This window comes from Bidens hawaiensis, unplaced genomic scaffold (genome assembly GCF_021521415.1).
Source record: "Bidens hawaiensis isolate Kalapana, Puna unplaced genomic scaffold, B.hawaiensis_p1.1 tig00021999_1, whole genome shotgun sequence".
Lineage (NCBI taxonomy): Eukaryota > Viridiplantae > Streptophyta > Magnoliopsida > Asterales > Asteraceae > Bidens > Bidens hawaiensis.
In genome coordinates this window covers 279,757-298,254 of record NW_027493407.1, presented here as the reverse complement: position 1 = coordinate 298,254, position 18,498 = coordinate 279,757, and the positions used below count along the sequence as shown (strand labels likewise).

General features: G+C 35.6%; 1 protein-coding gene across 1 annotated transcript; it reads right to left on the bottom strand.

The window, feature by feature from the left end:
• Positions 1–15,487: 15,487 nt before the first annotated feature.
• LOC143564392 (small ribosomal subunit protein eS10z-like) lies at positions 15,488–17,387 on the bottom strand. The gene is made up of 5 exons (XM_077051684.1): positions 17,379–17,387; positions 17,264–17,312; positions 16,918–17,188; positions 16,688–16,826; positions 15,488–15,710 (listed from the first exon to the last, which is right to left on the bottom strand). The coding sequence occupies exons 1-5, from the start codon at positions 17,379–17,381 to the stop codon at positions 15,642–15,644; spliced, it is 531 nt and encodes a 176-aa protein (XP_076907799.1). The 5' UTR covers positions 17,382–17,387; the 3' UTR covers positions 15,488–15,641.
• Between the last annotated feature and the right edge of the window lie 1,111 nt (positions 17,388–18,498).

The following is an 18,498-nucleotide window of genomic DNA, read 5'->3' as shown; positions in this document are numbered from 1 at the left end:
ACTTGTGATCAGATCAGAGATAGTGAGGCCTGAAGTTATACAGAGAAACTTAAATTTTCCCACTCATATCTATTCTGACAAAAGATCAAGAACTCTGAGAGTCATCACTGAAGATGATAAAGAGACACAGATAATATTCAGGGATGGCTTCAGAAGATTTTCAAGAGAACAATTAGAGAAGATGGCTCAGCTGAACTTATATGACCATCAATAAAGGAACATGTTTGATGGCCAACAAAGAAATGATCTCTCCAAGTTCTTAAAGGAACAATTTGAAAAGGGATTTCCATTCCTTAACCAAAGAAGAAGAGAGTCTTATACAGAAGCAGAAAGAGAGAGAAGGAGGAAAAGAATGAGTGAAGTCAAATTATCTAAGCTCTCCCCTATGGGAATCAAAGAAAAAGGGAACACAAAAGGCCAGCAGCTCAAGCACCAAAAGAAGAACATTGAGAGAGTGCTTTGGCTATGAGAAGAGAGATGTAGGAGCCTAATTCACTATGTTCAACAAGATGGACAAATTGTTAATCTTACTTAAAATAGGCAGAGTGACTCTGTATCACTCAGGAACTCTTTGGGAAGAACAATTGCTGTAATTGAATATGATGAAGAGTTGCAGTTCTTACACATCCAGGATCTTCAGGATATTGTGAATGTTGAAGTTCCTTTAGAATCTGAGGATGGTGTAGAACTAGAAAATGTTTAAGCAAAGGGCTGCCGCTGTAGGACTCACTCAGAAAGAGAAAAGAAGCTGAAAGGAGCCAAAGTAGAAGATAGCAGGGATGGTGAGCATATGGATGATCTAACTACCCTTTTTTATCTTTTGTATTTTATGTTTTTGTTTATTTTGATGATTGATTTGTTAATTTTAACTTGAAATGTAGTTTGATGTGTAATGCCTAAGTGGCAGAATTCCCTTAATGTAATGTAGTGACTTTTGCTTAAAATGATTATCCTAGAAATTGATACATTTTGTAACTATATGCAGGTACGTTTTGGTGCATCTGAGCTTGTTCCAATCTAGGGGGAGATTGTTGAGTCAGATATTTACAAAGGAAGATTGGAATCTTCTCAACCTCCTATGAGAATCGGCTAAGTATGGACTTACGAGCAAGCTTGGCGAGCATGGTTTTACTACCTCGAGCATGGTGTCTAATGGATATAAGACTTTCTTGAGAGAAATCTTCTAAGTGTTGAAGGCTTCGAGCAAGCTACACTTCTTAAAGCAAGAGTGTTTTTCATCGAGTATGGATTACCAATCGAGCAAACAACTTGATATATCCAGCTTAAACCAAGTGTTCCGAGCACATTGGTGGGTCGAGCAATGGATGCAATAAAGAAGATGTCAAATGTTCTAAGTATAGACTTCGAGCATGGTTCAGTACCGAGCAAGCTTTGCAACCGAGTATGCTGAAGATTGTTCAAATAAGTCTACAAGACAGGATTGAAGATATCAAGAAGAACATGCTTGCTCGAGGAACTCATTCGAGCAACGCAAGGATTGGTCAAGAAGATTGAAGCATGTTGGAGGAGAATATTTTCTATCTGAAAATATTCTAAGTAAAGTGTGCTTGAAGAACTCTGCATCGAGCATATAGGTAAGTGTTTGGACCTACACTAGCTAAAAGCAGACAAGAAGGTAGCCCAAAATAGACATGAAGCGTGAGACCAAACTACTAAGAAGGTGCATCAGGCACCTCGGAAACACTCACATCATGCAAGCTGAGCTACACTTATCTTCGAATACTCAAATGTCAAAAGCAAAGCTAAACATGTGACATGACACAAGCTACAAAAAAACTCATGGTAAAAACTTACAAAACAGCCTACGATAGAAGCCATAATAGCAACTTAGGCTAGAAGCAATAAAAGTAGCTTACATCAAGCAAGCTCAGGTCAAAAGGTTCATACGATGTATTAGAATAATATGTTTTAAAGGAATGAAGATCATGCTCGCTTATTAAAAAAAAGTATAAAGCAACGTCCCCCTCAGCCTCAAGGTGTTACCAAGATAAGTAGCCTTCTTGCCTAATAAGGAAAGATGATCATTGGGAAGGAAATCAACTTCGCAGATAACCTTGGAAGCTCCAAAAAAAAAAATTAGCTCTGCATGTAACGTTGGAAGCTTAGATGAAAAACAGCTTCACAGATAACCCGGGAAGCTCATAAGGAAATCAACGTCGTAGATCATTGCATATGGTGATCTTAGAAGCTCAGATGGAAACAAGCTTGCACATCCACACCTATCATGGCCTAAGAAGCTCCCAAGCAACAAAATCGAGCGGTTATAATGGCCACAGAAGCTTAGGAGCATAAAACCGAGTAGTTGATGTGACCTAGCATGTCATCAAATAGTTGTTACAACTCACGCAGCTAAGAGGTACTAAGCCTCCATCTACCTTCCTAATGTCTCAAAAGAGCACCCATGGCATATTGCATATCTAAGGTTGCGTTAGGTGCAAGCAAGCTAACACATTCTCAATGAATGGTTAACCTCCATAAGAGACTCCGATAAATGAAAACTAGAAAGATCCAAGTGAGCTATTTATACAAACCTAGCTTGATGCCTTGTTTTTCCAAGATGATAGAAATTTGTGTTCTTAGCCAACATCAAGACACCTTTGAGCGCTGGCTTGACTTTGCCTTGATAGCTTAACTAAAAACAAAAAAGCATGAACTACGAAAGAACATAATTAGAGGCTTCTTAGAAAATTTCCACATAAAAGAAGCTTTATCCTTTACTAAAAAGAAACAAAGGATCAAAAGCTTATGCCTCTTATCTTATTAAAGAGATTCATGAGAGTAAGGAAACAAAATGGTTCACATCCCACAAAAGCATAGAATCATGAAAATATGTATCAGCTTCTTCCAGAAAGCAACAAAGTAGCTCAAAGATACATTTAAAATTATTGATAAAACGAAAAAGCAGTCTACTTAATCGCCCAAAGTAGCAGCTAAGACTTCGATATAAACAAAAGTTTCTTTAGCATAGCCTTTAGTCCCTACACTTTCCACCTTAAAATCACCTTCAACGAAGAAAGTGCTATCTAAAAACTCAACTAGAGAAGCTTAGGTGACCCATCTTTGTAACATGAACCAACAAAGCTCCTTGCTAGAAGCTTACATGTGACATTCATCAATGTTGATTGTATTTTTATTTTGATATTTGTATTCGTTACACCCGACCCGTTAGGTTGTTTTGATGTATCCTTGATATTATTTATCACTAATGGATTATTTCGAAGGTTGAAGTTCATTATTTGTTTATTTTATACTAGTTTAAGACCTGTGTATTACACGGGGAATTAATGAAAATTACAATATTTAAACGTTTAACGAAATACAATCAATAAACACAATTATCATATATTGTTAATACAATTACAACTTTCATTAAAATTACAGGATTTACAAAGAAAAACATTACGCAATGAGTTTACAAATAAGAAAAAATTTCCTTGTACACTTTATTTGTGGTTGTATTGGTCAGATTACCTTGTTTATCAAGAATCAGAATCTTGAGCCCAAACCCGCTTGTAACTCTTGACAAGGCGACGTATAGCTGTCCATGTGAGAACACAGTTCTTTCAAGTACAAACCAACCCTAGATAATGGTTGACCTTGGCTTTTGTTTATGGTCATCGCAAAACATACTGCAAGGGGAAACTGTCGTCTTTGAAATTTATATGCTATTTTGTTGTCTGTTGGAGTCAGTGGTGATCTATGGATCAAAAACTGTATGTCCAATGTTAGTTCCAGAAATAATTTTTGCTTCAACTACACGAGTACCCAAAGATATAATTTGTAGTCGAGTACCGTTACATAAAGCCTTCTTTCTGGTTAAGATTTCGAAGAAGCATAACAGGAACACCAACTTTTAGCACAAGCTTGTGGTTTGGTTGTCCGGATATTCTTAGACCATTAATCAGTTCAGGTGAGTATAAAGCTTGCATCAACCCGTGTCATTGATATATTATGAACTACATATGGTATCTGAACCTTAAGTACTCAACTTCATCACCCCCTTTGATCGAAACCCTTCGCGTTTTTTCATTAACCCACTCCATCCATGCTTGAGATGCCTGCCAACACAGACAAGCAATAATCATAAAAAATATCCATCTTTAATAAAAAAAAAGGGGGCATTTACATATTTCCCCTTCATAAACTTTGAAATTACATATTTCCCCAAACCATGCTTAAAAAGTATTGTACATTTTGCATTAAAAACTTGTACTTTTGGGAAATATGTAATTTTATATAAGGTTAGGAAGGGGAAATATGTAAATAATACCTTCATTGGATTGACTCGGTTTTCCATATCGTATTTCCTCCTTTCGTCACATTGATCAACAATTTCATAAGCTGCTTGAATTTTAATAATATTAATACAGGCAAGTATATATGACCAGTTGGATCGAAATTGTATAAAACTTTATTGGAAATTGATATTTAGAAAATAGTAATACATATAAACTAGGCAATCATATATAATACCTTTGAATGTGAAAGACGCCATACACGTATATTTAGCTCACGATGCTGCTGTTCGGGCCACGCCGCAATTGCCATGTCACCCCTTTGATCGAAAGCCTTGCGTTTTTTCGTTAATCACTCATCCATGCTTGAGATGCCTGTCAACACAGACAAGCAATAATCATAAAAAAATATCCATCTTTAATAAAAAAAAGAGATCAATTAAATCATTAAATAATACCTTCATTGGATTGACTCGGTTTTCCATATCGTATTTTCTCCTTTCGTCACAATCGATCAACAATTCATTAAGATGCTTGAATTTTAATAAACCGAGCCTCGGCTTTTTCTCCTTCTTCTAGAGTCCCTCTGTCATCATAAAGTATATACATAAAACCATACAAGTGAGATTAAAAACACAATTGAAGTACACTACTTGTAAAAGAATAATCGAGCACGTAACCATTTGAGAAACTATAAGAAAGTAGTTAAGAACAAACCATCAGGGTGATAAAACTTTGCTAAACTTCTATACGCCAACTTTATTTTTCTCGTCATCAGCATCTCCCTCGAGTTCTGCATAATTACATTTCAAATAAATTAAACATATTAGTTTCAAGTCAAAACTCAAAATACAGAGATGCAAATATTCGTAGGGAGAGTAGTCAATATCCTCTTTGCAAACACAATTTAACATCAAGTCGCCGAAAGATGCAAATATTCCTATAATAATAATAAACTAAAATGAAATTCATAATAATACTTGAAAGAAAACCAAACCGAATAGTAGGGATCTATGTAAACCTCAAAAATACTCAAGGACATTTTAGGAAGCTTTATCTCAGTTGAGGTTTTCTGGCCAAAATCTCATCAACAAAGGTCTTACATAAATCCAGAATAAAACTTCTTGTCACATACTTATACATGGCACGGCTAAAATCGATAAAAACCTGGACCCGACGTGGTAAAAAATCGACAAAAAACCGACCATACCCGGAACTGAACGACGGCGTCCACCCAAAACCACCACGCGGCTCCGAATACAGCCCCCGCGACGCCTGGTCCGAAGATGGCCCACAATTTCCTTGATAGCATTACAAGCGACGGCGGTGGTTAGAGTTTAAGGCGACGGCGGTTGTTGGAGGCGTAGGTGGCGACGGCGATGGCAATGGCGTAGGTGGCTACGGAAGAGAGGCGGCGACGGAGGTGGCCATGAAGGAGGCGACGGCGGTGGCGATGAAGGATGATACGGTGGTGGCGATGGCGTAGGCGCTAGCGGAATAGAGGAATGGCGATTGCGATGGCGATGGCGTAGGTGATGGCGTAGATGCTAGCGGGAGAGAGGAACTGGAATTAGGGTTGATGAAAACAAAAAAAAATGAAAAAACTAGATCTGGTTATTACTATTGGAGCGGGTTGAACCGAAATACCATTTTATGAAAATGGGTTAAAATTTGTTAGAGTGGCTTAAAAGATGACAAGTGGCATCACCTAGTACTTATTTATTAGAATAATAAGATTACTTTTATTCCATTAACGAAACCCGGAATGCAAGGGTTTAAAGGTTAAACAATTCATTTCGTTAACTACTCGGTTTAACACGAAAAATATAAAGATATTCAAGTATTAAAATTTTGTTACATTTTTAACACAATTCAAAAGTTCAAGGTTAACATTAAAAATAAACTCTAAATTAAAATATAAAACAAATAGAAAGTCCAGGGGCTAAACTTGTAAAATGAAGTTTAAAATATAATTTTTTTTAAACCCAGCCCTCCCTTCCCATCCCCCACCCCAGGTTTTCCTATGTTTCTAAATGGATCAAAACCCCAGAAGTTAATATCAATTATTGATCATAATGCCATTTTCCACCAGCATATAACCATTAACGGTCCAATTAACATATAATAACATCGTAATATTGACGAATTAACTATCCAATGGCCAGATAAAAACCATAAAACGCAATTATGACAATTATTCATCCAACGACTCAATTTTGGGTATAATAAGTGATATTGTATAGCATAAACTTGATCACATCATTCAATTAGACTGAAATACACCGTAGATATTATAATTTCTTCGTCATAATCAATTCCGGCGAAGTTCTTATTCGACATCAATTAATAACTATTCCGGGTAATTGAGTTAGGGTGTTTAATTGTTTATACACGTATAACAACCCCCCCCCCCCCCCCCCCCCCCCCCCCCCCTAAATCAATCATACATGGAACCACTTTAAAGAATTAGAGTGCTACGGCTTCATATGTAGAAGATGACTTTAACTTTCATATATGCATAATTGTTTTCATTCCTAAACTAAATAGATGCCTAGTTCAACTGGTTAAGTCTTGGGTATAACATATGAGAGACCCGGGTCAAATCATATGTTTTTGATTAATTTTTTTAAACCTTTATCTTTAATATTTAAATCTAATTAATATATAATAAATTATTTAAAAACCAAAATAAATCAAACAAAATCTTTTTAAACCAAATAAAATTTTTATAAAATAAATGTAAATTATGTTTCACCATTTCCCATACAAAACCGACTTCCAAACTCATTAAACTGACAAATTTTAATTCATTTTTGTTAATATTGATTCGTTAACTTTAGTTATTTATTATTCGTTAAACCATTAAAAATTAGTTTTAACTCGTAAAAGTTAAACCGAGTCTTACAAATATCATGTTTCTTATATTTCCATTAAGTTATTAATCAAAATAATATTAAACCGCTAAAATTTCGTTGAAGCATAAAATATTATTAAAATAATCAAATGTCTACAAATAAGAAAATTATAATAAAATAATAATTATTCCCAATAAATTACACAATAAATAATTTTAATAATTCCGCTAGTAGTCGTTAAATTTTTGCATTATTTTATTTATAGTTCGTGAGGTTCAACTGTTCCGAATTCTTTCACGTGCTTTGGCTTTTCGTTTATTTTCACTTCATATCAAAGGTGAGTTTTTCACACCCCCTTTTTTAACATTTTTACATTTTAGGGGTAGCATGTATATCGTATTCAAATGCTTATTACTTATTCATTACAAAACTACAATCCGCATTATGGACTTTCGTGTATATTTGCTTATGTGCATTGTGCTATTATCCGTGTACGTTGGTTTTACCATCGGGAAAGGTGACAAGACCTGAGCCCCAGTGCGGAAGCGTGAATAGTCGGTATTAACGATGGAGCTCGGATCTGAGCAAGGATCGAATCGTATTCACTCTTAAAAGGTGTTTTGGACGGATGAGTGGTGTTTGGGAGAGAGCCTGAATCGATTACAATGAACAATAAACTGGATGAACAAATATATGCAATCGAAACACAAACATAAAGAAGTGTCAGTATGATTTTATTAGTCAAAAGATTGTCACAAGGAGCACTCACACATACACACATACATACAATAAAGATCAACCACTTTCAGGTGAGCTCATCCTGGAGGCGGAGGTTCTCTCATAGGGATAAAACCCTAGATCTCACTTGATACACAATACACTCATACTAGACAAATTAACAAATACATCTATTTATACTAGTCTAGCATGACTTGGTCTTCAAGCCATCCACCCTTGGTTGAGACCAAAAATATTAATTTATTTTTCACCCATAATAACAATAATAATAATTCGATGCGTCGGTCTACAAATAAGTCCCCACAATCTCCCCCTTAAACCGATGCCATCGAATTTCTTCCATGATCACCTCAAAAACCCGTTGTCTTTAGTTGAAATTCTCCCTGTCACATTAAGCTTCTCCCGTTGTTCATTTTAGATCATTTCTCCTACATCACATTTGGATACTTTATATGGGCATATGAACGAGGCTTTGAACATCAAAGATCAACTTCAAGTAACAAGGTCGTCACAAAAAGAAATAAACTCAATGTGATCATCATATAATCTTCCATTCTTCAAAACACGTTTTTCCTTTGTAAATCTTCTTCAAACCATTCCCTAAATCAAGATAGCATTCAAGTCGACCATAACCCGTTCTTGATTGTTCAAGTGACTGTTTTCATAGGAGGTTAAAACTCTACTGATCATCTGTTCACATTGTTACTATAGATGACTCTATCTTCTCATCCATACTAGGAGATCTGAAAACTTACGAACAATGAAACATCTCTAAAGAATCTTGGATTATTGATCTTGATCAACTTTTCCTTAACTTGAGTCTTTTCACTTGATTTGAAGCTAGCAATTTGCAATGAAATTCAAAAATTTTTACTCTCCCAATTTCGTTGCAATTATCTTTAAAGATTGTGTCTTCAAATCAAGTGTGGGTGAAACAATCTTGACCATCTCTATCAAGATTGTAGATTTTGTAATAAACAAAGATAAACAAAACATTATGTTGGTTGACACTCATAAGTGATTAAATCCGTAAGCTTGGTCAACGCTTGTTCTTGTAAAGTTCTTTGATGAAGTCGTGAAAAATTTGATAAGGCTTGAGTTCCTTTTGCTTGTTGATGATTGGATAAAATACCCCTGGTATATATCTTCCGTAAAGATCAGCTTGGTCAAATGATCAACGACACCATATATCTCAAAAGTTTCTTCAAAACTTGAAATTGTTTCACGAGCATGGATTATGAGCACATATAAGTCCTTTAAATCCCTTCACGAGCATACTCATTTTTTTTAATTATCCGAGCATGCTCGAGAGCAAAAGTGCGCTCGAATAAGGTTTGCTTGAGTAAAACAAAGTGTGCTCGACACCAAAAGATAGATGGTTTTGAGATAAACAAGGATGTGCTCGGGGTTCATGTGCTCGAATCCAAACTTGATGTGCTCGAGACAAAAATGTGCTTGAGAAAAACACATTCTGTGCTTGAAGCAACACTTAGTCATTTTACATACTCGAGACCATTCTTATATGCTCGAAACATCCAGACATCTTTTCTGCATCATCAATCATTAATTTTCCAATGCAGAACCTGCTTGAATATTCATGTTGCATCTTCCATCTACTGCTATAAACAATGATTATATTGCTCTCAGTACATGTTCATTCTTGACTTTTACATATCAGATTGTACCAGTAGCAATGTTTTTCAATATTACCATTTACTGTTCGAGAAACACATTTATATCAAAAACAAATAATAAGCATAGAAAACCCTTATCTTTCATATCGAGAAGCCAGCTTTGCAATCTGAAAATAATTGTTGTAGCAATATCCTAGTCATCTTGATATCAACCATCTATCTTCAATCTATCAGCAGCCTTTACAGATCTGAAAATCATGTTCAAGAACAGTTTTGTGACATTTGTCAATTTCGTGTTATTTTATACTTGTATTCTTAATGTAAACCCGACCCGTTTTGTATCCCGAACCTTTAGATATTATCAAAATGATGAATTGTATGTTAAATATTTGTTTTATAGTTGTTGGATAAAAAAAACACCCTTTTCGGTTCTTAAAATTCCCCGAAAACGCTCAAAACGAACTCCAGGGACTAAAATTACCAAAATGGAGACTTAAAGGACCCATTTGTAGTTTGTGCTTTCTTGGGTCTATAACCAACCCATTTTCATGAAACACCCTTTATGAAAGACCCATTCTACTTACCCTATATATACACACCCATCTTCTTCATTTGTGCTTGCTCATTTCTTTATTTCTCTCTCAAATTCTTGAATTCTAAGGTTGTTCTTCATAAGCTAATCTTTCATTTTAACTAACTTCTCAATACTTAAAGCTTGATGTTACAACATATATATAATATACACTCCTTGTTTACCTTCGGTCTTTCATTTCTCCGGTCTCGGCCGGTTGAAATGTCGGACTAGTAAGGCAAGGTTACATAGAGGACTTTGTAGTCCTTGTTTATATATTTAACAAATATAACCATATAACTTGTTATACTTGCTTAAATTCTACATATTTTAGATTTTTCATATTTGTCAAGTTCCATGGTATTGGGTATGTGATGACTAGCCTCGGTTTCATCCCGAGTTGAGAACCGAACTTTTGTTTAAAAGCATTATTGTTAACTTTTTGAATATAAAACTTGAGTATTATTATTTATAAGTTATTTTACAAGTTCCATGGTAATTGGGTATGTGGTAACCATCCTCGGTCTTATTCCGAGTCAAGGACCGAACCAAAAACAGAACTTTTGTTTAAAAGCTTTATTGTTAACTTTTTGAATGTAAAACTTGAGTATTATTATTTATAAGTTATTTTACAAGTTCCATGGTAATTGGGTATGTGGTAACCATCATCGGTCTTATTCCGAGTCAAGGACCGAACCAAAAACCGAACTAAACCGAGTTCACTCGCTTAAGACACACAAGTGTGTTTTTAGCCACCAAAACTCATATTTTTCTTCAAGATTATATTTTAAATAAATTTTAGTTAATTTCTAAACATACTTGGCATGTCGGTAACCAACTTGATCTTATAACAAGTTCGAACCGATAAGGTCGTATACTCGCTTAACGAACGTTAAGGTTCTTCACAATAGAACTACATACTTGGTTAAGTCTATTTTGATTTTATTGAGTTATCTCATAACATTTATTATTTTGGGAAGTTAACTGTGAGCTTGGTCAATTATCAAGTCTCGAACCGACAAATCCGAACACTCGTTTAAAACCTCGTTTTGGTATTCTTATAACCAAAGGTTTTGCAATATCGCATTTTAACCCACATTATTACTTAACATAGGTTGAGTAAAAAAAGAAAAAAAACTAATGAATAAAATACCGAGACCCGGTTTCGAGTAAACTTATTTTACAAAACTCGTTTCCTTAATTTCTCAAATATTTACATTTTAAATCCTAAACTTTATTTATTTACTTTATTTGTCATGTATTTTATTTTAAACCCTTCCAAGACTACCTACTAACACAAGACCCGTTTAATATAGGTCTTGCTCGTTAAACCGATCTCTCCGATTATTCACGACACTATCTTTCAAGTTTCTTGTTAATGTGAGTATTTTTTTCATCCCCCGTTTTCCATCTTTCGTTTTGGGGGTGGCATTGCATACTTATTCAAATTCAAATGATTTATACTTGAGTCTTAAACCACAACACGTATTGTATATGTTTACTTAAATAAATGCTCGATTTGGTGTTATATGCTTTACATGATTATGTGCAAATTCTTGAATGCTAAGGCGGGTAGCCTCATCAAAGTATGATCATACGTTAATTCCGAGTATATATGGTATCCCCATATAGAAAGGTGTCGTCAATGTATTCTTATTGACGATTTCATTATTGTCGTCAATGTATTCTTATTGACGGTTCGTCAATGTATTCTTATTGACGGTTTTATTTTCTAAATTGTTGCTATTATTTATTGTTTTCATATACTAGTTGTGGATTTCATACTATATACTTATTGTCCAAACTATGAAAATTGCTCACCAACCTTCGTGTTGACAAACTCTATTTTATGCAATGTTACAGGTTTGATGTTAGCTTGATTGGATTACTTGAAGAAACTTATTATCTTGGCTTTAGGATATTAGAAAATAAAAGAACAAGTTATTTGTTTATCCATCTATTTGGCATTTTGTATGAACAATTGTTGTGTTATTTATGATGATATGGATTTAAATGAGTTGTTTAAATATTGTAACTTTATAGTGTCATTGTGCAATGAGCAATCATCGCGCCTCGACGTTTCCGCCTTCATTGGTCGGGGTGTGACAAGTTTTGCTCCAAAACGAGCTAAAAACACTATTACATCAGATCTGGACCGATATGACCAAATAAACATGAAATTGATGTTGAATCTCCGAACGAGTCATCAACCCAAACATCAATCCACATAAATTTTACCCAAAACATCAAATAATTTCAAAACCCTAAAAAATTTTTCAATAAACTTCATCGATTTAACATCCATTGTGGATTCTAGAGCAAGATGAATCAGATTTGGTGGTTAGTCTGAACGATTCGGTAACCTTAGCTCTGATACCAACTGACAAGACCCGAGCCCCGGTGCGGAAGCGTGAATAGTCGGTATTAATGATGGAGCTCGGATCTGAGCAAGGATCAAATCGTATTTACTCTTGAAAGGTGTTTTGGACGGATGAGTGGTGTTTGGGAGAGAGCCTGAATCGATTACAATGAACAATAAACTAGATGAACAAATATATGCAATCGAAACACAAACATAAGGAAGTGGCAGTATGATTTCATTAGTCAAAAGATTGTCACAAGGAGCACTCATACATACACACATACATACAATAAAGATCAGCCACCTCCGGGAGAGCTCATCCCGGAGGCGGAGGCTCTCTCATAGGGATAAAACCCTAGATCTCACTTAATACACAATACACTCATACTAGACAAATTAACAAATACATCTATTTATACTAGTATAGCATGACTTGGTCTTCAAGCCATCCACCCTTGGTTGAGACCAAAAATATTAATTTATTTTTCACCCATATAATAATAATAATTCAATGTGTTGGTCTAAAATATAAGTCCCAACAAAAGGATCTTGTGTGCGTTGTGCTATTATCCGAGTACGTTGGTTTTTACCATCGGGAAAGGACCTTGCGTGCGTTGTGCGATTACCCGAATACATTGGTTGTTACCAATTGGAAAGGACCTTATTTGCATTGCTACACAATGGTTGATAGAATTGTATGGTTTTTATGTATATATTTAAAACTGTGTGATTTTCACCAGCTATTTGTAGTTGAGCATTTATTTTATATGCATGCTACAAGTGCTATTATTAGAGGTTGAAGTGAAGAAGACACTAGATTTAAGTTATCAAAAATAAACAATCCATAATCATATTTATCTTCCTTTATTTGAATGTATTTCTTTGAATAAATTGTGTACTTGAGATTTTTAATAAATTAATGATAATATTATCACATAATAATGTCACGTGTGTTTGAATAATCTGTACGTCACACTCGGATGTTTCCGCTTAAACCGGAGTGTTACATTACATCTAGGAGACCCTATCTATATCGAGCAGATAATGGGATTCATCACCAATAGAATTCTCAACAAAAGCTATTTAAAGAAGCTTGAGAAATAAAAATTAAGGGAGAGAACGAAGAGCGTAGATGACACCTGCATGGCCAGTTGTCCGTTAGCCTCATCATACTTCCCTGCGGTAGCCATCATAAAAGTCAAGTTACAATCTGGTAAAACCGTTCATTCGCACAGGTACTATTAAGGGAACTAGTAGGGTAACAATGTAAATACATGCCCGGAAAATTTATAAGCCTCCAAGCCAGACACCCAAGCTTCCGGCTTCATGCTTCCAACGCCTTTAAGGCTCAGAGCTTTCAAGGCTTATAAACTCTAGGCTCAATTACAAAAACAACGATGTAGCTTGAAAAATCCTTATAACCAACTTACAATGTTTTATTAAGATGCATAACACTCAAGCTATAAAATTGGATAACTCCTCAACCTTAACTCGTTAAAATACTCAAGCAACTGAAACAATAGGGCAACCAAGCATTTCATCAAAATAAGATGTAGCCATAAGAAGCTTAAATAGAGCTTACAATTGGCCAACCATGCGTAAGGATGCCTCCAAAGAGATTCGCATATGCAAAGCTTGCTAGCTTCATGCTCCTGTATAGAAGGTTCGCCATGAGCTATTTTATGAAATAAGAGTTTGAGGGAACAACTTTAAAATTTATGCAAACTGAAAAATTATAAATTTTGCAAATTTAGTGATCGATTTTAGAGAGATGGTAACCAGTTCGGTTGGACTCAGGAATGGTCGAGAAACCCGAGTACGACAATTGAAATGGGGGGGGGGGGTTAATGGGAAAGATGTTTTTATATTGTTAAGGCTATTGCTTGGATAAGGTGGGAAAATCTCGGTCAACTCGGTTAAGCGAGCGATCATTTAAAGTCGGGAAATAACAATAATTACATCATGAAATGGAGTAAATAGGTCCTGACAAAGTGCAATATTCATGTTTGGAGGGCAGAGTTGAACAACATCCCGACTAAGTTGGAATTAAAAAAAAGGAGCGTTCCAATTACAAGTCGTTTATGCATCTTATGCGAGTCTGAATGGGAATCAGTGGATCATATTTTCATGGGTTGGGCGATTGCGGCAGTGATTTGGGAAAGTATGAAGTCATTGGTGTAAAGTTTCGCCAATTTATGGGTTCATGGTTAGTGACTTGCTTGCCCTTTCGAAAATGATGGATTTAGAGGTGCGAGAGGAGGTGTTTCATTGAATAATTATTATTACATGAAAACGAGAAATGAGAAATTGTATGGGGAAAAAAGGTGAAGATAAAGAGATAATAGGAGGTATAAAATCTTTAGGTTTCTTTTGGTTTAAAAATGCTCTAAATATAATGTTTTAGAGTGACCGAATTGGTGTAAGTGTAACTTTAAATTTATGTAGTGTTTCTTTTTTGTTGGGCGTAGTATCCGGGTTTTGAAGTTTGTCGTTGGCAGCTTGCCGTTTGTTTCTAAAAGTTTATAGTTAAAAAAAAGAAAACTAAAAATGTGTCCATTTATATTCATTCAAATAGATGGTCATAAATGTCCGTAACTTAACATTAGAAATATACAGAGATAGCGAACCAGAAGAGTCCAATTACAGAAGACAAAAAAAAAAGAGAGCGAACCAGAAGAGTCCAATTGCAGAAGACAAAAAAAAAATTGGCAACGGTCGGAAAACTTTGAAGAGTCCAATTGCAGAAGACAAAAAAAAAAAACTTGGTCAAAAGTTTTAAAAATAACCAAAACAATTTTGACAGGTCACTCTAAATTCATTTCAGTAAAAAATGTAACCGGTTCTAAAACCAAACAGGTTTTTCTGGTTCATGTTTCAACCTGAATTGGTCATTCGCACAAACCGGTTTTGACCATGTCGACAACTAAACTGTTTAGTGTTATTAGCATACCAATTACACATTTTGTCATGCAGCCATCCACATTAATAAAACGTGATTACCAAGATCAAGATATATGAACATCAAAGAACACAGTCCACGACTAAACTAAGCTAGAAAACATAAATAAAACTCAAAAGCCGACTAAGATTATGATAAATGCAAAAGAACGGCATCCATGATTTAACAAAATTACTGGATAACACAACTCACGTACTATAACAGTAACATTGAGCTAATCCTGACATTTTCAATTCTCAGATTCAACAAACAAATATTACTAATCTTTAAGAGAAGCTTGAGCTTGGCGGTGCACCACCACCGCCACGACCAAAGCCAGGCCTTCCGCCAGCACTCTGCACCAATGACGTATTTAAACCAATAAGTGAACCAAACTTGACCAATATGCACATAAAAACAAACTTTAAAGTTTAAACAATAATTACATATTCTCAATTCTAAATTCTATTTAAAACCATTAGAGCTTGGTTTTATAAAGTGCCCCTGATGGGAATGGGCTATGATGGAAAAGTAACATGTATGTATTCTCAAGGGGGGCAAAGGGAAAATAATACAAGGGGGCTAAGTGTAATATCGGGGTAGCATAAGTAATAGATTATAAGGCTTGTTAAGGTCAGGATTGAGTTTGTTCGTTGTTAAGGCTCCGATGTATGGAGAGAGGGCACAACCCTGGATTATCGGATTATTGTGTAACCTCTTCTTTACGTTTTAGTAATACAATCATTCTATCTCTTTGTTCCTATTTTCACTTAGCCCCCGATATTACACTTAGCCCCCTTGAATTATTTTCCCTTTGCCGCACTTGAGAATACATACATGTTACTTTTCCATCATAGCCCATTCCCATCAGCCCCTGAGACGCCTATAGCCGCAAAGTAAACCAAGGCGTGGCATAGGCTTGCATTTCATATTACAAAAAGCAAAGGGTGTACAAAAAACGCAATTGAAGTGCGAATAGCGCAAAATACAACAAGAGGCGCAGCCTAAAAACAAGTTTTTTTTGTAAAATGAAGATTTTATGCATCAAAATTTTTACATACAGGTCAATAACTTATGTTAACCCATATACACTGCTTATTAGTGTCTACATTTTGATCCACACAGAAATAGTAGGATGCCTTTTACACTTTGCGACTCAGTTTTATGCCGTTTTTAAAACCATGTTTTAGGTTACATAACAATAGCTCAATCAAATTATATAACTAAAAACTTATGTTAAAAGGGAAAACTCAATCTCTAACTCATGCGAAAAAACTACTAGGCAATATGACCAGCAGCAAAAGATACACGTATGCAGAGTGAAAAACATTACCCTGTTAAAAGCAGGCTGGTAGTCAGCGGGTGCCCCGCCCTTATCTCCACCAAATTCCCCGGGAGGCCCTCTCTGACCACCACGGTAACCATCACGATCACCAAACCTCGGTCTATCCCCTTCAAACCTAGGAGGACCACTAAACAAACAATCAACCATAACAAACAATTAAAACTCAAGACCAAAAACAATAAATAGAAATCAGCAACCAATAACAATAATATTATTACCGAGGGCGGTCTCCGCCCATGGGACGCCCGAGAGGCTTGGCCGACTTCTTCAAAGTGGCGGGAACGATATCGGATGGAAGATTCAGGTAAGTTCTGAGAAACTCGATTCCATCATTGGTTAAATACCAGTAATAGTGCATCCAAGCGAATGTTTCCTTGACGTATTCTTTTGACTTGAAGCTCTGCATGAGCTTAATCACCTGCAAATTCGGCACATCGATTTCCGGGTGTTTGGCAAGATTGTAATCCTTCTTCGCAAAGCAAACTCCCTCTGTTTGGATAAATTCATCCATTAATTGACATAAAAAGCATTGGATTGGTGTGGGTGTTAAAAAAGTATTGGTACCTTGAAAGAGGTATTTGGAAATGGCCTTACGGTTCTTGTCGGGGATGATCTGAAAAACATGAAATTGGTGAATTCAGAGAGTGTTACAATGGCGTGGGGATAAAGGTCACTTTACCATGATTGCTGCTTGAAATTGGCAGCAGCGGGTGAAGAAGATGAAGAACAACCCTAGAAGAAGAGAACCCTAGGACTGGTGCTGTGCTGGTGTTTAATAAACATGGACTGTTAATACAAGTGGGCTGACGAAGCCCGTTAATCGCATGGTTCTTTTTGGGCTTCTTATTGATTTATTTTAAATAATATCTATCTATATAATAATAATATATATAAACGAGATTGACCCAGATAACTCTTAGACGCGGGTAATAAGTAATTCCTAACCATCTCTAATTTCAAGTTCATGGCTGTCTACCCTAAACCCTTCCTTAGCATCATCACCTTCCTCCAGAACCTTCTTCCTCAAACTCTCACACCACCACCACCAATCCACCGCCATAGACGTCAACGTCTACGCTCGGTGATCTCGAAAGGCGTTTCGGATGCTGCGAACGATGCTTGGATTGCTTCCGTCAGATCAGTTTACGGTTATGGTTAGGGTTTCCAAACGGCCAACTTGAGCGGTTGCTGTCGTCGTCGTTTATCACAGGTTAAATTGATATTAATTAGTAAATGCATAAATGTGTTGTAGGTTAGGAACATCGAGTTGCCATCGTCTTGATTTTTGCAGGGAGAGTAAATGCCGCTGCAAATGCCATTGTTACTATGAGAGTTGCTACCACAGTACATGAAGATGCTGTGTCTTTCATCCAGTCCCACCCATCTTTAAGTAAATCTTTATGGGGTATATTAACTATGAGTTTCATATATATATTACACCTCTTTAAATTCAAGTTTTGGTCTTCCTCGATTTTAAATGCCGACATAGGAAAAGTTCAAAAGAACCCCGAGTGAGCTTTGAAGGTGATCTTTCCCGTGGGCGGATCATTAATGGTATTTTGACTTTATAAAGTCAAAATATGTTAAAATAGTCTAAATTTTAAATATATATACTCACTATTTATAACTATTATTAGTTTAAATTTTAAACATAAATTTGATAAATTTGGTGATATAGGTATGATTATGTTAATTAATAGATATTATTAATTTAGTCATATCCTCGTAATATATATAATTTGGAAACAAGTTCTAATCAGATTTAGGAGATCTATTAAATTTAATTTGTAGCTGAATAT

Excerpts from the sequence above, each read along its gene's own strand:
- LOC143564392 (XM_077051684.1), bottom strand. Across the intron at positions 17,189-17,263 it reads TTCCAAATACCTCTTTCAAG|AGGGAGTTTGCTTTGCGAAG; the intron begins GTACCAATACTT and ends TTATCCAAACAG. Across the intron at positions 15,711-16,687 it reads ACCAGCCTGCTTTTAACAGG|AGTGCTGGCGGAAGGCCTGG; the intron begins GTAATGTTTTTC and ends TCATTGGTGCAG.